This window comes from Parasteatoda tepidariorum, chromosome 6, assembly GCF_043381705.1.
Source record: "Parasteatoda tepidariorum isolate YZ-2023 chromosome 6, CAS_Ptep_4.0, whole genome shotgun sequence".
NCBI classification, from domain to species: Eukaryota; Metazoa; Arthropoda; class Arachnida; order Araneae; family Theridiidae; genus Parasteatoda; species Parasteatoda tepidariorum.
In genome coordinates, this window is record NC_092209.1 from 89,226,530 (window position 1) to 89,246,972 (window position 20,443).

Below are 20,443 nucleotides of genomic sequence, written 5' to 3' on the forward strand. Positions count from 1 at the left end.
ATTTTTTAAAATTTAATTTTTTGAATTATAATTTTGCAGTGTGGAGCATAATCTCGTATGTCTTTACAATTTAAAAACTCCTTGACCCTATTTGCTCAAATTCACAAAAGTGGGACCCTGGTTGAAAGAATGTGACTTAACGTTTATATTCCCAAATTACGAGTAATTTTTTCACATTTTTACAAAAACGAACCTTTTACAAAATGTCTGGACAGACCCCTGGTTGTCTCCATAATGATTCAAATGGCCGATATTTTTTCGATATGAGCCCTATATAGAATTATCCGATTTACCCGATACTTTACTGCCGCTTTTCAACCAATATCGACCCAATATAAAATTGTCAGATTCAACCGGTATTTTATAATCATTATTCATCCAATATGAGCCCTATATAGGCCAATATTGACACTGCATAAGACCAATATTATAAATCTAGGCATCCCAATATTGGTCCCTCGGTGCATGTTCATATAGGTCCCATATTGAGCCAAATTTGAGCCCAACTGGGGCCAAGGTATAATTGTTGTTAGGGTAATTATGAATCAGCATCAAGATTATATTAAATGATAAAATGACTTCATCTCTGTAATTCAGTTTTTGTGCCTAATTATGTTTTGTTTCTGATACCAAGGTGATAAAAGTGTTGTGACTAGTTCATTCTTAGCTTCCATATTTTTATGGGAACCTGCCTAGTGCTTAGAGCCAATGCTACTACAAGAATGAGGTATGCTCTGCAAGCCTTGTGAACCAATACAAAATGTGCCCTTACAAAATAACCCAATAAAAGTTGCATTATAATAAAATGTTAGTCTTTAATGTAGCACTCTTGAAATTTGATTTCACACTAAAACAATATGTGCAGGATGTTCAGTAATTACAGCTTTCAATACATATTTTTAATGTTCTTGTAAAAAAAATTAAATAAAATTATATTTATTATAATAAACAAATTAATAAACAAGTTAAAAAATTTTCAAACTCTTACCAATGATTTAAGGACAAAATAAGGTGGGATTAAAATCGAAGTGTCGATTAAAAGTGAAGGGGGTGAACATTCTGGTGTTTCTCACAAAAAAAAATTTATTTCGAATTACAAATGGGGCGTAACTACCACTATGAATATTAAATACATACCAATTCTCTAGTATATAAGACATGTTAACTTGAATTCACCTTGAGGTACCTTTTGATAGATGACGGTTGACATAGTCGATTATCTAAATCCCTTCACAATCACCCATATATGCTATGTAATTTATTCAATTATTTATTATTCCTTTAATGCATGGGGCCATTGCCTCCTTCAACCCTTTTGGATTAGGTATTGTCATTGCAAATTGCCTGTGTAAAGACTGTATATAATTCCAAAACTGATTTTTTTTTCTTTCCTTTTCCGAAGTGCAAATAGGGCTGCCAACTACTACGTTTTTTGCAAGATATTTTATAAGGTGATAGACAATTAAAAACTAAAGCTCTTAGAATTTTTAATCTTTATTATTGAAATTTTTTTTGTGAACTTTAGTTGTGGGTTGTATCATTAATATCTAGTGGTGAGAAAAATAACTTTACTGAACAAATGACTATACTTTGAAATGTTAGCCACTGGAAGAAATTTTCCCCAAAAGCGTAGAAGGTTAAAACACTACCAATCGTTTTTATAACTATGCTTATATAGTTATTTATTTATTTTTTTACATTAGGTGAGATCAATAATGGCTTCACTTGGTATCAAGAAATTCCAAGATTTGATTGGACGAACAGATTTGTTGAAAGTTTTCAATAACAAAAGCAATCCAAAAGCCCAGATGTTAGATTACTCTGCTATTCTGATGGATGCATTATCATTCCGGCCTGGGACAAACATCGTTGGAGGATCCTTGAAACAAGATTTCCTATTAGAAAATAGAATAGTAAGAATTACATAGTTAAATAGCCAAAATTCGTGATTGCATGATTTTTTTATAAAGCCCTAATTGTTATTTTTTTGGAGCTAGAATTTATTGCTGGAATAAAGCTCACATAAATTTTATTCAAAAGTTCTGCAGTTTAAATAATAAGCAAAATTACTATTATATTTAAAAAAATTTCTATAAATTAGTGTTTTTTTCCTTCCTTTTTGTATTTGTATTCTTTGCATATACACCTTCAGAACATTGATTTGATGTTTTTTTTTCTAGGACAATTTACTAATAAAACAGGCGGCAGATGTCTTAGAAAAACGCAAGAAAGATGTTACGATTCATATGGACATCACCAATGTTGATAGAACTTTTGGAGCTACTCTTAGCTATCACATTGCAAAGTGAGCACACTTACTTTTTTTTTTTTTGCCTTTTTATTTAACTGTTCTTATTTTCCTTGAAAGGTTAGGGAGTTCAACTCAGACTCTTGCAGGATGTTTTAGATATTTATTAACTGCTCATATACAGTCACTGGGCACTATGTAAAATCTTAATTATCAGGTGATACTATACAGCTTTGTTTTTATCGGGCTGAAACTGATTTATACTTGTTTACGTTCATGTATCTATCAGTTACATTAGACGATATATAATATAAATTCGATGATTGGATAAATTAATGATATATTATATAAATATAGAGTATTTATTATATCAGGTATTATATTAGTATATTATAATAATTAGACCTGATCACTAGAAGCACTTTAGTGTTTTAATAATTGCATGTTTCGTAAATCGATTTAATTTTCGGCAGTTATTAATGTTGATTTTCACATGGATTTTAAATATCCCAATATATTTTAAACAATATGGAAAATTTGAATTGTGCATTTCAGTTATATTGAACATATGTTTGTTATTGCAGAATAGTGATAGTTTTGTCGCAGGTAGCTCGAAAAAATTCTGCCACAGTGGTCATGGTTTAGGGTTATACAATAACAGTAATTAAAAATTCTTGCTCAAACTGTATTCTATTTGTTGTAATGAAGACATTGCTAAAAATTTAGTCTGACTCTCAAAATCCTTTGTGTTCTTTACAGAAAATATGGATCGCAAGGCCTACCAGAAAATAGCATTAAGATTAAATTAGAAGGTTCTGCTGGCCAAAGTTTTTGCGCATTTTTAGCTCCCGGAATCTGCGTTGAACTGGAAGGTGACGCAAATGATTACGTGGGAAAGGTACATTAGAAGATATTTTTTGATTTCTTACCCAAGATCTCTTTCTTCCATTCTGAGTGTGTGTGTTTTTTTTCTTCAGGGTCTGTCAGGTGGAACAGTCATAGTTTATCCACCCCGGCACCTCCCCCAAGATTTCAAGTCAGAAGAGAACATCATTGTAGGCAATGTCTGTCTGTATGGTGCAACATCTGGAAAAGCCTTCTTCAGAGGCATCGCTGCCGAACGTTTCTGTGTGAGAAATTCTGGTGCTACAGCTGTCGTTGAGGTACTCTTCAGGCTTCTTCTAAATTGGGTTCCTAAAAATCCCTTTTTAGGAACACTAATATGTTATACTCCGTTTCACCTCAAGTTGGCGCTACACAGAAAGGCAGGTAGACCGGATTGCAGTCATTGTCATGGAAACTGGGTTACTCATAAGGTAGCAAAAAAGGAGAGAAAGTGGTCAATAATGGCGTTAAAGAAAGTCAAGTGGTGATTTTTTTTTACCAAGAATCTTACTAAAATTTTGAACAAAATACAGAAAGTAACAAGATTTTTTTTTGAGCAATTGTAATAATTGATTTTTTGAGATACTAAAGCTGATTTCTTATGATTTTTAAAAAGCAAATATTCTTATAAATGTTTTTAACTAAACGAAACAAAAGAAAACAATTAAGTGATGCAAGCTGATTGACCAATGCAAAAACATAGCCAACACGCCAACTTGTGTGTGCTCGTGTCCTCTGAAACTAATTCATCGCCAAACTTGAAAACTTTTGTACATTCGCTTTACTGAGAAAGTATAAGTTATATACATTTAAACATGATAAAACTTCTAATACATGTTTCAAAATAAACTTTTCTTAATATACAACATTTATTTATATTTGTACTCACATTTAAACTGTAATTAATTCCGAATTAGTGAGTAACTACTTTTCAAAAGTATCACATTTCCTTTCCCCTGTAATGCCAACTTAAGGTGATACGAAGTATAGTAACATTTTAGTGTTCCCTTTTTAGAAACATTAATGTTACTGAACAAGAAGCTTATTTGTCTATTGGAATTTGAATGCATTTGACATTTTTGGAAATTACCTTTTGAAATTTATTCTGAAAAATTATTCTAAAATTTATTCTATTATTTAAAAACTGGTTTCTGATGTTAATTTCTTAATTGTTTATACTGATTGGCCAAATATTGAAAAACTTTTTTCACTTAAATATTCATTTCTGATCACCACTAATGCTCATATTTTTTAAAAAAAACATCGATTAAAGAAGCGCACAATGTATTGCTGTAAGAAAAAGTAATTTCTAGATTATTCAACAGTATATGACAAGTTGACCTTTTGCAAAAAAAATGTTAATGAAAGGTAGAAGTTTTTTTTCTGAATCCAATGTTTTTGACTCCTTACGAGCAACCAAGCAAGTGTAAGTTTTTGTCTTGCATAATGAGGACACAATAAGATATGCAATGTGACTCGTGTGGTCATAGCTTTCTCTCTTGGGATGCCTAACAAATAGAAGCACAAAATGAAATTTTGCCTCTAGCAGGCACTAAAAGAATGTGCAACGAACATGAACTCTTTCAATAGTTTTATCCGGATGAATTGTTTCATTCCTAAAAAAATGTGAATTTCTTTAAGAGTTTTTTTTTTTTTTTTTGCAGGGTGTTGGTGATCACGGGTGCGAGTACATGACTGGAGGGTATTGCCTAATTCTTGGACCAACTGGCCGAAACTTTGCTGCCGGCATGTCTGGAGGTATTGCCTATGTGCTGGATGAGTAAGTTAATATTTTGATTTCAGTGTTTGCACTTCTTTATATAAATGTACTTGAAAGTGGAGTAAAATTTATTCTCTCCTTTCCATAAAAGTAATTTCTCTATTTCATAAGACTGTTTTCCAAAAGCTCTTTTGTTATGCAAAATGACATATAATAATGTCTAATAATAACTGAATGCATGGTGCTTAGCATATTTAAAAAGTGCTTAAAGTTGCTTATTTTTGATTTTTAAAAGCCCTTTAAGGTGCTTTTTTTCATTCATTGTTTTTAAAAAGTGCTTAATTTTCCATTTTCAAAAATGAGATTTTTTTTCTTCTCTTTACCACGCAGATTTTCGTCACGTATTATGAGCTGGGTTCGGTGAGATTATTGCACTCTCATGTGCATGCATCTCTGCTGAATTTTGCAAGATATTCTCCATTTCTGGCTTCATTTTCCACCCTCTGCTATCGAACCAGAAAATCTCTTGATCATTTTATAATGACTAATATAATCAAGAGAAGAGTTTGTCAGAAACTAGTTATTTTATCATGATCATATGAAGTCTTTAAAAATTATTTTGCATTTTGTTAATATATATATTGCTGAAAAATATTTTTGAGAGCTTAAAAAGTACTTAAAAGGTGCTTATTTTTAGTTGAGAAATTTGGCTGCGCACCCTGTGAATGATAGTAAATAATACTGCTGAATGGTAGTGAATTATGCTGAATGATAGTGAATGATGCCATCGGATGATAATGAATAATACCACTGTTGACTGGTAGTGATTTGTAATGAATAATACTATTCTGCATTTGTAGCAGTTATTCATTGCTGTTTTTTCATTAGCTCTTTTTTTAGTTGAAAATAACCAAAGCATTAACGCAAATATAGAACAATGGAATGCTTATCAAAGTCTTTTAAATTTTTATTTCTGATTTTTAAAATTTATTCATAGAATAAGTAGTCAAAATTTTTTTTAATTTTGTACCTTTTAGTCTTAAATAACAAAGTTCAATTATTAAAATTTGTCCATAGACTACTGAGTTACTTTTAGTTAAAGAAACTGATTTGTTTTGTATGATATTGTAGATAGCCACTCTATTTATTGGAAGTATCAATGTAGAGTCGAAAGTTCGTGAGGGCAGATCAACTATGCGTTTAAGTACCAAATAAAATGTTAAGTAATTTGCAGTTACAGAAAGCTTTAAAATGAAAAATTCTGTATATGCTTACAGTATTGATGAAAGTTAAAAATAATTTTTGATCAACTTTGTTCTAACTTCCACTTTTTTGACGTAACTTTTGCAGATATACCTTCTTAGGATATAACTGCTCTTTCCTGTATTTTGATTGCTACATTTTTTTCAATGAGTTCATATTTTTAAGTTAATTCATAATTTCATTGTAGAAAACGTATCCTGGAGTCTCGAAGCAACTTGATGATGGTTGATCTTCTACCTCTTCAGCAGTCAGAAGATCTAAATTTCGTTGAAAATGTACTGAAAGAGTTTTATGAGAAAACTGGATCTGCTGTCGCACAAAGATTATTGTCCAATTGGCCTACTTCTGCTAAATTATTTGTCAAGGTAAATCTCACAACACTACCATAGAATAAATAAAAAAATTGAACTTCATTAACTTTTCAAGCATTAATTTCTACTAGTTAAATCCAACTGCTCTGGACACGACAAAATAATTTTAAAAAAACAAACAGTAAATAACTATAAACTAAAATTCGCAAATATTTGGCTAAATATGTTTACTTTTTAAAATTATTAACATGACTACAATATAAGAAGTAGCGAATTATATAAGCTTTCGAATTATTTAGAAATATTGATGGATTAAAACCTAATAAGTAGAATTATTAAACCATGAATCATAAAGTAAAAAACTGTCACTCCAAAATATTTATCCGCTGTCCAGAGCTAGTTGGCATCTCTGTAAATCTCTAGTCAAAAACAATTCTGTCAGATAACTTAATTGAATTGCTGCTGTAAAAGTATAAAGAGCATACCATTAATGTATAAAATATTTAATTCATTTCCTAGTTCAAAAAAAAACTGATTTGTAGTTATGTTTAATTCCTTACTGTTACTCTTTCATGATGCTTGGACTACCCAATGCTTTATTCAGAAGCTTCCTTGTCTTCTGAGTGGAGATTAAAACTACAAGGCTATAGAGTTGAATGTTGATTACTGAAATGAATCAGCAGTTCAATACTGGGGATGAAATAAAATTGCAAAAAGAAAAAAAATTGCAAAAAGAAAAAAAAATCTTGCAAATAATTCAAATTTGTCGTTATTAGTACCAGATTGGTTTTTGTGTATTCTTCTTATAATCCATATTTATTTCTCATAATTCATGAATCTCTGAAATTCCTTGCATATGCAATATTATGCATAACATTTCTGTTAAGCAAAATCTACTGGATTATTTGCTGTGTAGTGCAAAGATAAATTTTACACAACTGTTTATTTTATCCATAGACTGGTTTTTGTGGTAAATAATGTGTTGTACATTTTAGGTATTCCCTAAAGAGTACCAACGTGCCTTACGCCAAGCAGCGGAAGAGGCTACTCTTACGAATGGACCTGTCCCCACTCCCCCTGCACCCATTAGAGATATTGAAGATGTCATCCCTGACAAGCTGGATAAAGTTAGGTAAATTCATTTACTAAATTAGAACTGATCCACATTTTGCATTTTTTTTTAAATAAACAAATCAATGTAGACTACTTTTACTTCTTTAGTTAATCTTCTAATCTGTATTGTTAAGAAAGTAAATTTGCTGCACTAGATGATGCAAAGTTGGGGGCGGGGAGCCGCCTTGATAGCATGCAGGGCCCCCAGGCACAAAAAAGTTTTAGATCCCTATAATATACCATAATGTTTAAAAACGAACTGAAAAACTTCATGTAAAATAAATCATTTTTAAAAGATGATTCAATAATTTTAACAAATTTAAAAACATTATGATTACCTCAAAAACTTAAAGCATTTTTAAACTTATTTTTTTTAAAAATTGAGATGCTAATCAGTTGTAATCCTCAAATTATAAAATAATTTTCTAAACCATGGAAGTTGATTTAAATAATTAAGTTTAATAAACATGAAAGTATAACAAATTAAAAAGAAATTCAAAATGTATGTGATGCCACAATAGGCATCACATACATTTAATTTCTTAAACTTATTTTTTTTTTTAATCATTCTTAACCAAATTTTAATTAAATTCAATTATTTAATTTTAATTGCATTTTATACAAAGATAATATAAAATCTTTTATTCTTTACTTATCGATCAATGTAACATTTAACATTTTTTATTTCAATACTAATGTAAGACTCATTAATTCACTGTTACTAATCGAAAACAATCTAATATTGATTATAAGGGGTTGGCTTTATTTTTTGGCTGTTATTTTTCAATAAATCACCAATCTTGGATTTCTTCCCATGCTCCCAACTGTCTATCTCTTTTTAATTTGGCATTTGATTAGGGGATTTTCTTCAAGGGGGATTTATCTTCCTGTCCTTATTAATATTATTATATAATGTATTATTGATCTGTTCTTATTATATAAAAATTTATTACTTAACTTAGAAAGTCTTTTGGATAAAATTATAATTTGTATCTAGAGCTCTACAAATACTACTATAAACAGTTTTATTATAATTATGATCCAGTTTTTACCTTCAAGTCATTTTCATTCTATTTTCATCACAATCTTCACTTAGTCAATTATATTATACAAATTCCAGCTACACCTGATTCTGTCATTATAAGGAATAAATTATTTTGTCAAACTAAACAGTTATTAGAACATCTTTCAATGCCAAAGCACCTTAAATTTTCATTAGAACGTAGAGAAATAGATTTTGGTTGCCTTTTTCAGTTTTCGTGGTGATAAACTATTAAAAATTATTGGTGATAATCAATGATAATCAATCAATATTTGTAGAAAAAAAATGCACTTTTTATGAAATAGAATGTATTTAAAAAAATATATATGGCTATGTTGTTTATCCTTAGCTATTTTTAATACAATTTATAAAATGTCTCAAGGGCTCCCGGGCACTGCCCGGGTGTGCCTAAGCATAAAGATGGTACTGTTTGCAGGGTCGCCACTCCACATGGAGAACCTGGTAAATACAGGAAATTTAAAAACCACCTAAAATAACAGATAATTTTGATTTTTTCTTTACAAACTGGGAAAATGAAGGGAATTTTGTTTCCTATTTTTGTTTTTTAAAAAATGGCGAGCACTTAAAGAGTATTCTGTTTGATATTTAACCCTGGTTTGGGGTAACTTGTGCAGAAATGAATTTAACAGAATGAATGCACAAATGAGTTATGAAATAAATTTAGCAAATTCAATATATAATATTACGACTATGTTCATTAGCTTATTCATAAATCAGCCATTATATTAAATTTTTTATTCTTAATTACGATGAAGTATGCTACTTAAGGGACAAAACAGATTTAAAAACTAAATCTACCTCCTGTCATTCCTTTATGCTCAATTTATGATAATCTTTTAACTAGTACTGATAATTATTTCATAGTGGTTCTAGTCATTTGAGTGGGCACTTAATACTTGCGCTATTTAACCGCATCAATTTGTTTTTGTGTTGTTAGAAATTGAAATTCATTTCATTGTATTGAATTAAAAAAAAACATATTTATAATTAAATGTTAGAATTGTAAAAGATGCATTTATATTTTGCAGGGGTTTCATGAAGTACCCACGCAACACCAGACCCTATCGTGATCCCAAGGAACGCCAAAAAGATTGGGATGAAGTGTATGATTTTAAGAGTGTCAGAAAGACTGTAAAAGTGCAAGCATCCAGGTAAGCCATTTGTTAATGTTTTAAGTGTAACACAATTTGATTTAAACAGGATTTGCAAAAAAATACTACATTCTTATCTTAATATTTTTTTAAAAATTTTATAGTTATTTTACTTAATTTAATTACCCAATAATTTTGTCTGGATTATCATTTTTCTTGTTTTTAGGGTCCTAAAGAGTTAAGAATTATCCATTGTAAAAATAGTAAGATTAAAAGTACTTATTTAAAAAGTTTTATCTTTGTTTAAGGATCAAGGGGAAGAATGTTTTATGTAAATTTTTCTCAAACATGACAATTTGATGTATTACTAAGTTTTCAACAACTTAAAAAATCTGTTCTCCTCTAGAATTTTTACTCAGTTAAACTGGGCTGTGCCATTGAAAAATGATTTCTATTTGCTATAAAATAGTTTTCATTAATTTATTAGAATCAGCTTTCCCCGATATAAGTGTTCTTTCCTTTTCATATTTGAGTGCAAAACCTTATTTCTCTTTTAAGTAATGTTCCGATAAAGATAATTTTTTTATTTGCTAATCATGTTTGATAAATGCATTTCTAACTTTAAATAAAGAAGATTTAATGAAATCTCTTTAAAAATTTCTTAATTTTTATTTTAACTTTAAAATAAATTTTCAAAGCATACAAAAATTCATAAAAAATTTACTTACGTATAAAAAATATAGTTTCTTAGAAAAAACTTACAGAAACTCCCAAATTTTGAATTTTACCATTAAAAGTTGTATTATTTAAAAAGATCTAAATTCAATTTTTTATCATTAAATTAACACAATTTTTTTTACAAAAAATATTTATGAAATTTTATGTGAAAACAGGTTTTACAACTTGGTGCAGAAAAATTTTGATTTGTGCAATTAGCTTTAATAATAGTTAGCTTGAATAATTTCTGCAATATATGCTGAAAAATGCAAAAAATACTAACATTAAGAAGAACCAAATTTTTCACTGCTCTAAATCTTGATAATATATTGTTAACTGTCAAATTTTTGATATTTTTCAAGCCTTTGATATTTTGAGGGTAAAACAAAAATCCGAACCTTTTAATTGACCTAAAAAATGTGTTTTTTAAAGAACAAAGTACATATATCTTGTACATGTGCTTTATTACATGTTTATGAGTTAATTCAAGAATCGTTTAAAATCAAAGGACTTTCTTTTCTTTATTAAAGTTTTTTTTTTGCCAAATACAAATCTTACTTTCCAAAGATATTTTAAAAAAGTTATTGTAACTAAAAAAGCGCTATAAATTTTGAGACATTTCAAACCTAAAAAAAATTTATTGGGAATTATTAGGTTTTGAGAATATTTTGTACCCCTGAAATATTTTAAGCATGCTATTTTAACTTATTAGCACACAAAAAACTAATCATTAGATCAAAACCAATTAAAAGAATATTTAAAATTTGTTTCTTAAGTAGGTTTTATTCTACTTGACAATATTATATAGGCAGAAATATCTACAATTTACTTAAGTTTATAAAATTAATTTAATCATGGTTTTGAATAAAAAAAAGTATTAGGCTTAACAGTACTTTAAATTGTCTCTTTTTCTTAAAGTATTGAAAACTTTTAACCAAAAATCTTATGGTTAATGAAATAACTATTTGGCGTTCTATTGAATGATTGATTGTTTAGTCTGCAAAAATCATTGTATCGCTGATATTTTTTGTAAAAATGTGCAAAGTTGTAGATAAGTGTTTCTGTTTTTAGATGCATGGAATGCGGAGTTCCGTTTTGTCAATCTAGTCATGGCTGCCCACTTGGCAATATTATTCCAAAATGGAATGATTTAGTCTACAAGGTAAGTTTTCTTAAGTCTTCAATTATATATACTGTTTATTATTTTGAATTAATCTACATATAATAGTTTTAGTCAATATATTATTTGTACGATTCACTGAGTCATTTATGTAATTAAATTCTTTTAATAGGATATGGTAATTTAATGGTATCAAATGCTGAAACTTAAAACAAACACTTCAAGTGTACAAGATATTTTCTATTTTATTTGTGGTGATTTTAGAAGTTTGGGCAGTTTATCTATTATGTGCAGTGATTTTGCTTTAAAAGTTAAGTGTCCTGGAGACAAAGAATTTCCAGGTTATTCTTTATTCATGGTGGGTCTCTGTTTTTTCCCCATTAGTTGAAATTTTTGCATATTTGCAAAACTAAGATGGAATTTGATTTTCCCTGCTGTCCTCTATAATTTAACATTGAAAACTGCTTTGCACTTACCTTAGTAAGGGAAAAAATTTGTCCACCTGTCTGTGCTAATTTTAACATTGAAAGACTTGTTGTTTTTCCACGTTTAACTTCATTAAGATTTTTAAGTTTGGTGTTTATGATTGAAGTTTGTCATTTAATTTCTTATATTTTAATTTTTATGTGGTTTTTGATCTTTCATTTATTATTGCAAAGTTTTAGGTTTATTATACTATAGTTTATATTTGCCTTGAATATCAGTTAATATTGTGCATGTAGTTTTGCAGATATGCAGAGTGACAAATTTTTTCTCTTTCTCAAAAAAAAAAAAAAAAATCGACNAATATTGTGCATGTAGTTTTGCAGATATGCAGAGTGACAAATTTTTTCTCTTTCCAAAAAAAAAAAAAAAAAATCGACTGATTTTTTTTTTTCCACCCAGAATTCTTTGATTAATCTTCCGTATAAAAATAATAATTATTATTCACTTATATAAAAAAAAAGTTGAGTGAAGGGTTAAAATAATATAAATCATTAAAATTATTCATATTCTCAAAGATAAAAATTTTCTGTGATATTGAGCATTTAAAATGAAAACTAATGCATTAGAATAGATAACAAATTCAAATTTTAGTTTGCTTAGTTTGGGATATTGTAAACTCCCAACAAATAATGTATAAAGTTGATATTCTATTTTAAACATACAAAATATCCATATCTTAAACATATGAATAGCAAATACCTGAGAATTATTCATATCTAGAACTGAGATATGTCTGGATAATTCAGAGACCTCAAAATTCAGACTTATTTAGATATCTGAAAAAAAGTCTGAATACTTGTCAGATATTTGGATACGTAACAGACTTGTTTTGATATCTCTGATATATTGGAGATTTTTTCGACATGTTTAATGAGTAATTTTAAACATGACCTAATTAAAATTTCTTACTTCAAAAAAAACTATATATCCCATTAACAGAGAAGACTTTTTCCTATAATTGCAATGAATAAGAAAATTTTAAGATCAAAATTTTCTAACTAGTAATCAAACTATTTAATTTTATGATTTAAACTAAAGATGAAGTCTGCATTCTTTTCAGGATGATTGGAGAGAAGCGTTGAATCAGCTGTTGCAGACCAACAACTTTCCAGAATTTACTGGTCGTGTTTGCCCAGCACCTTGTGAAGTAAGATCTAACAGTTTATCATCATAAAATTGTCTGATATAAATAGAAAAAACTTATTTTTCTGTCAGAGCCTTTGCCCCCACATTAGAGAGGGCCCCCCAAATCGAATAGAAAGTTTATTTTAGGTTTCCTTCTTTAATGAAGTTTTTTTGAACAAAATATCAGTACAGTGTGAAATCTGTCAGTTTTATGTTAGCTTCTTCATTAATCAATCGTATGAACATAAAAAAAAATCTGTTTCGTAAATCCGCGGCTTTCTGGTGCAGAACTCAGCCGAAGTTTCACAATTACGATGGACAAAGTAAACTAATTAAAAGCCTGCATTTTTACTTATCGCAAAATGCTTACAAAAATACAGACTTCTGATTGGCTTAAGTGAGCCACAGAATTGCGAAAATTGAGCTGAATTCCGTCCTAATGTCAGCAAGGATGTGAATTTTTCGCTGCTAGATGATAAAGTTAGCGATCGAAAATCTGCATTCGGCATGATGGTCATAGAATCGTCAGAAAATCAATAAAATGGACAGAACGATATTTCGTCTGACCATTGGAGGGGAGGGGGGACTTTGCTATTTTAGTTTTTAGTTATTTTTTTTGTTATTATACATGTATAATGATGTGAAAAATGTAAATACTTCCATAATGTTCAATTCTTCAATACTGAAGTAATGAAGCAAAAGGGGCCACCAAAGATGTTTTTGCACGGGCCCCAATTAGGCTAAGTCTGGCTCCGTTTTCTGACCACTTGTTCTTAAACTCTACTTGACTATTTGTTTAACCTGTTATGACTCACACCAAGACTTAAATGTTTTTCCTTAACAAACAAAAATTTGTCTTTTTTTTTTTTTTTTAATTACTTACACCGGTAATCTTTTCATTTAACAATAGAGGCTTCTATGATCATTAATGTCTGTTTTTATTCTGAAATGAAAAGGCCAGCATTGAAAACCTAAATGTTAATTTTCAGAGAAATAAGTCATTGAAATATAGTTTAGATCAGTGTCTTCAACATATTTCAATTCAGTACTCTCTCAGTATGATACCCTATGTCTCAAATCTCACCTACTCAGAGCCGGATTATACCTTTCGTAGGTCCTAGGCACAGAGCCGGATTATACCTTTCGTTGGCCCTATACATAGCCGTTTTTGGGCCCTCCCCACCTTTCCCCACTCCTCCCCTCTTTTCAAAATATATGCTAAAATTTTCTTGCATATTTTTTTTTTACATTTTTATTAATATGGATTTTAATTTACGAATTTGAGTATTGAACTTTATCTGCAATACCGACATACTGCCGATATTGCAGTTGATATCGATAATACCATTATGATTAGTTCGATCGATAACTATGTAAACACTTCACGTCAACAATACAACAACAAACCAGCAAAGAAAACAGTGAAATTGATAGTGAGATTAATTACAAGAAATATTTATACAGTAGAGAACCAATTATCTGGGATGCTCGGGACCATCGCTATCCCGGATGTCTGAATTTCCCAGTTTTCTGGATCGACCAAAAAGTGTCATTAATCGATGTTTTATCGAACCCGAATTACAAGGAAATTACACAAAAATTTGTCAGAATCTGAGATTAAACTAAAAGCGCAAAATTTGGTGAAAATTTACTCATCCGATTTAGAGAAAAACTTTGTAGATGAATTTTTACTATTTTCAAATTTATATGAACATAAATCTGCACAAGAAATGTTGAAGGCTCAAATTAAAGATAAACTTGTGAATACTTTTCCTAACGTTCACATTGCATTAAGAATATATTTGTCGATTCTTGGATCAAATGCAGAAGGAGAAAGATCTTTCTCCAGATTAAAATTGATAAAAAATTATTTGCGTTCAACAATGAATCAAGATCGTTTGGCATCGCTCGCACTTATGTCTATTGAATACGACATTTTGCGTAGTTTGGAATTCGACAGCATAATACAAGATTTCGTTGAATCCAAAAATCGCAAAAAAGTAATATATTAGATCATAAGATTCTGCAAAATAATTTATTACCGAAAAATATTATATTTTTATTTGTATCTTCATAATTTTGTGCAAAATACACTTGTTGTTTTTAAAGCTAAATTATTTTTGTCAACAAATTTTTTCTCCCAAGTTTTTCGTAGGCCCCTGAATTTTGTAGGCCCTAGGCACGTGCCTAGTGTGCCTATAGGTTAATCCGGCCCTGCACCTACTACTTGATACACTCTAAAATGTTTGAAAGATATTTTTTCTTCAAATTATGTTCAATTTTATTATACCTTGCACTCAACTTCACCTGGGTAACAAGTTTACACAATTATCTGTCATGTTCTTTACAGAAATTACAAAATAAGTTTCTGATCTTGTTTCAGCAGTTTATTACAAGATATTTATGTAAAAAATTTTAAAAATAAAAAACCCCTGGTGATAACTAAATTAAAATGAAATAAAAAGACTTAAACTGCTCCTGTGTGTTTTTACCTTGATTTTTGGTTCAGTGTAGCTACCTCTAGCTTTTAAGCCACATTTATTTTAATTATTGTATCTATCTGTTAAACAAAATATAGTTGAATCTCGTTAACACCAAATCTGTGGGACTATCATGGTTATTTCACATTAACCGAATTTTGTTTTATCTGATACATCACAAAAAAATTTATGTATTATTAATACATGATATGTACTACATCAAAGTATGCAAACAATACTAATATGAACCAAGCAAATTAAAATGAGCTGAAAAGTTTTAACTACTTTATTAAACTATTTTGTTTTAACTATTTTATTTGCCCATATGCTACATTCTTACAAAAGAAGAAAATGAAAATAGCATTCCTCAAAATGTATGATTGGAATTTTATTCACATGCTTACTGTCTGAGCTGTTGTCCAGTTTCCTTTCGTGTTAAGTGATAATCAACTTGAAAATTTCATGTTAAACATGTAAGATACAATAATTGATTGTTGACTTACAGGACCAAACATATTTCATGTAAGGGGATATTTCATGTTGAATAATTTCACATTAATGAGGTTCGACTGTATTTGTTATTTATCAAGATTTTATCTTAAACAGGGTGCATAGCATTTTTAAAAAGTTCTTATTTTTGATTTAAGTTTTTAAAAGCCCTTTAAAGTGCTTTTTTTTTATTCGGTGTTTGTAAAAAGTGCTTAATTTTCAATCATTTAACGAGATTTATTCTTTTCCATATTGAATGTCATTCTAAATTGCAAAAAATGCATGATTTTCACAATTTTCTCTGTAATATTTATCGGAAACTAGTTATTTTATCATGATTATGTAGAGTTTTTGAATTTTATGTTTATAAATTAAGAACTTTAAACTATTAAAAAAATATATTACTGCACAGATCCTAATTTTGATTTTTATGGGGGGAAAGTGATTGAAAATATTTGAGTGCTTAAAAAGTACTTAAAAGGTGCTTAATTTTTGTTGAAAAATCTGGCTACTCACCCTGTTAAATCATTATTATAATGTGAATGATATAAATCCTGATGTCTTCAAAAGTTAGATAAAACATTACTTCTGAAGCTACATTTGTCAAACATAATAAAATAAATGAAATCCTAGGTATCACAACATTATGTTTCTCCAGACTTTTAATTTTTATTTTTCTGTAGGGTGCATGTGTTTTGGGAATTAATGAACCTCCAGTGAACATCAAACATATTGAATGTGCAATCATCGACAACGCTTACGATAAAGGATGGATGATACCCCAGATTCCTGCTATCAGAACTGGCAAGAAGATTGCCATCATCGGAGGTGGGCCTTCTGGGCTGGCAGCGGCCGCACAGCTTAACAAGGTATACCCATTGTCACGTGTTAACCCTTTAATGCCTATGGTCTTTGTTTTTAAAGTTCGCCACACAATTACAGACATTGCTTTTTTTTTTATATAAATTATTTGAGTGATCTTTTCAATTTTGTCAATAACTCTAGTGTTCTGTTGATAAAGTAGCCTTTAAGTGTTTGAAAGACGTAAATTTATTTACTTGTATTCAATACTTTAGTTAACCACTATCAACTTAGTACTTTTTTTCAATTCCTACTTTTCCAACACAAGTTCAATACAAGTTCACACTCTCCTTTCATCTTGTTCAAATCTTCAATCGTCAATAAAAAAACAATAAAAAAACAACAACAAAAAAACTTTACAATAAAAAAACTTTTGTTGACCTAAGTAGGAATTTACTTTAAATTTTTTTTCTTTTCTTTAATGTTACTTGTTTGGAATCTGGTTTAATTGTCAATTCGGATTGTTCTTTAATATTTTGATTTGTCTCCTAAAATTTCACTAAGTATTTTTTTAATAGTAATCATGCTGAACTTATAATAAAACAAGGATTTTCTTATAGTAGTTTTCTAGTTAAGTTCAAATTTTATTATTTGTTACGTAATGTTTTTTCTTTTTCGAAGTTATAGAATATGTACTAGAATTGAAAAGGTTAATCAAGGTCTAAATAATGATTTGAGGTTTGCTTTTTTTTTTACTGCAGTTACAAAAATACAAAAAGGGTTTCTGTATTTACCTAGTTTCACTATATTTTGATTCTTTTTTCTATTTGTAGGCTGGCCATACAGTGAATGTGTATGAAAGGAATGATAGAGTAGGTGGACTATTACAATATGGTATTCCAACTATGAAACTCAGCAAGGAGGCAAGTCCCACTTTATCCATTGTTTGTCATTTAAGGAACTGCTTATTATAATTCAAAGGCTTAAATTTTTTCCTTCATTAAAATTTAACCAAATCTATCAATGTGTAAAATAACATACTAGAAAATGGGAAAACTTAAAACAGAATTTCTATTCATCTAGGTTAAGTCAGATAATCAATTACCCTTTGGTATCCCATCTCTTCTTAAACTTTGGGGTGTGAATCATGGGATATAAAATATGGTATTTTAATACCAATTCCTTTATTACTCAAACCGACTTGTGACTGGTTTTCATTTAAATTTATTTTATGAAATGCATATAGTGGTATTTTTCGTTGAGACATCTTATGTGTCTAGCATTCTACAAAGATTGTAAAATTACACATTATAATACATATCCTGTATATGAAATTATTTAATATCAACTGAATGCACCATACCTTAAAGCATTTCAAAACTGTTTCTGTAACATTGTATCATAAAATATTTATTTTCTAGGTGGTTAAGAGGCGTGTTGATCTTTTGACTGAAGAAGGCATTGTTTTTCACACTAATGTGAATATTGGAAAGGATATGTCTGCCAAAGATCTCATTCAAGACAATGATGCTGTGTTGTTGAGCGTGGGGGCAACTTGGCCAAGAGACTTACCCATTCCTGGTCAGTATTCCGTCTCTAAACCTTATTTTATAAATGTCGATTTTTGGATTTGACTATTGATTTTCACAGGGTGTGTAGTGTTTTTAAAAAGTGTTTAAAAATGCTTATTTTCGATTTTTAAAAGCTGTTAAAAGCCCCGAATTATACAAAAAGACATTGTTGTATTCAACGTTTTCACAATTAATTCAACCCCAATTTATTTCCTGCATAGGGTATGGAAACACCAGTAATTAAAATGTTCAACAATGAAACACTTGCAGGTGAGCTGAATTTAGTGGGAAACTGGATTGCCTACTCAATGTGCAACTCTTCTGCATTTTGCAAGCAATTCTCAATTTCAGACTTCATTTTCTGCCCCTCTGAAGTCAAACCGAAAAATCTTTCTAGTTTTCGCTGATTACGGGGACCAATGAAACGTTGTCAAATTTTATTTCTCTTGTTAATTTTATCGTTGGTGACACGCCTTTGTCTTCGCTACTGGCCTTCTCAAGCCCGCGACAGTAAGGAATCTGAAAGCTTCATCACCTCAAACTTTCCATCTCCCTTTTTATTCATTAAATTTAATAATTTTAAGCGTAATATTTTTACTCAGTATTAAGTTGTTTTCTGAAAAATTGATGCATTTTTAATTTTAATAAGTTCCAACTGATAAATTAATTTCTTTCAGGGCGTGAGCTGAAGGGAATTCATTTTGCGATGAAGTTTTTGGAGACATGGCAGAAACATCAACTTGGAAACAAGATTGATTACAATCAGCTTCATGCAAAAGATAAGGATGTTGTTATCATTGGTGGTGGAGACACTGGCTGCGACTGTATTGCTACATCACTCAGACAAGTAAGCATTCCAACCATAATTCTTTATTCCTGAGTAAGCATTCCATCCATAATAATTTAATAGTTGGAAGATTAGAAATCATTTTATTTCTGTTTTAATTTTGCCATTAATCATAAAATTTGAGTTTTAAGACTAGAAGTGATGTTAAGATGGTTTTCAGAAAACCAAAATTATTACATTATGTGCTAACAAATGAGGAAATTATATATTTTGTTTGCAGTTATGAATCATTGAAAAATAACTTAAAGCGCAATAAGAATTTAAAGGAATCTGCTCTTGGCAAATTTTCCAGAATAATTTCAGATCAACGGTAATTTGGGATGTCTTTATTTCGAAAGAAACTTCTAAATTGGCAAACAGAATTATTATAGAAACAATTAGAAAAAACCCTAATAAAGTGTGAATAACTAAGAAAATTTTTTTCCCAGACAAGCTGCTGAAAGATTTTGATATAAAAGATTTTTGTGTAATCTTCATTGTGCGATATATGTATATTTTATAATAGTAAAAGTAGCACAAATACCTTTGCAATATTTACAGTTGTAGATGCATAGTCTCTTTCTTCATATTGTCTTTTCTTATTGAAAGGGTGCCAAGAGTATAGTATCATTTGAAATCCTACCAGAACCCCCAGAAGGCAGAGCTGATGATAACCCTTGGCCACAGTGGCCAAAGGTTTTTAGAGTGGACTATGGCCATCAAGAAGTACAGCAAAAGTTTGGTAAAGATCCCAGAAATTATCTTATCTTGAGTGAGGTAAATCTTTTTGATTATTCATAAATAACCCTTTGTCTATATTTTTAGAATTCTTGTAAAAAAACATCATAATCATTGTTGGCCAGACAGCCCAATGTGAGCCAATGCCTTTCTCTGAAGATTTCTCCACGGCAACTTCAGATTTTCCAATTCTTTTCATTAATTGCAAGAAAATCAGACTCCACTGAGTCAGCCCATCTCAGCTGCAGCCTTCCCCGCTTTCTTGTTCCAGTGGGTTTAAAAAGCAGCATATTTTTAATTGTATTATCATCGTTCATTCGAATCATGTGGGCCATCCAATTCATTCTATTTATTTTTAATGTATTTAATAATATCAGGCTGTTTATAAATCTTGCA

General features: G+C 29.7%; 1 protein-coding gene across 5 annotated transcripts in view; it reads left to right on the forward strand.

Moving 5' to 3' along the window:
* The window catches only part of LOC107440837 (uncharacterized), a 110,612-nt gene that overhangs the window by 84,462 nt on the left and 5,707 nt on the right, over positions 1 to 20,443 (forward strand). For all 5 annotated transcript variants that reach the window (XM_043050465.2, XM_016053892.4, XM_071182841.1 and 2 more), the window contains exons 28-42: positions 1,704 to 1,913; positions 2,181 to 2,305; positions 3,008 to 3,146; positions 3,226 to 3,411; positions 4,798 to 4,913; positions 6,304 to 6,481; positions 7,423 to 7,559; positions 9,632 to 9,754; positions 11,483 to 11,573; positions 13,078 to 13,164; positions 16,795 to 16,980; positions 17,746 to 17,835; positions 18,334 to 18,493; positions 19,161 to 19,330; positions 19,919 to 20,086. In XM_043050465.2, coding sequence (XP_042906399.1) covers positions 1,704 to 1,913; positions 2,181 to 2,305; positions 3,008 to 3,146; positions 3,226 to 3,411; positions 4,798 to 4,913; positions 6,304 to 6,481; positions 7,423 to 7,559; positions 9,632 to 9,754; positions 11,483 to 11,573; positions 13,078 to 13,164; positions 16,795 to 16,980; positions 17,746 to 17,835; positions 18,334 to 18,493; positions 19,161 to 19,330; positions 19,919 to 20,086 — 2,166 coding nt within the window. The remainder of the gene's footprint in view (positions 1 to 1,703; positions 1,914 to 2,180; positions 2,306 to 3,007; positions 3,147 to 3,225; positions 3,412 to 4,797; positions 4,914 to 6,303; positions 6,482 to 7,422; positions 7,560 to 9,631; positions 9,755 to 11,482; positions 11,574 to 13,077; positions 13,165 to 16,794; positions 16,981 to 17,745; positions 17,836 to 18,333; positions 18,494 to 19,160; positions 19,331 to 19,918; positions 20,087 to 20,443) is intronic.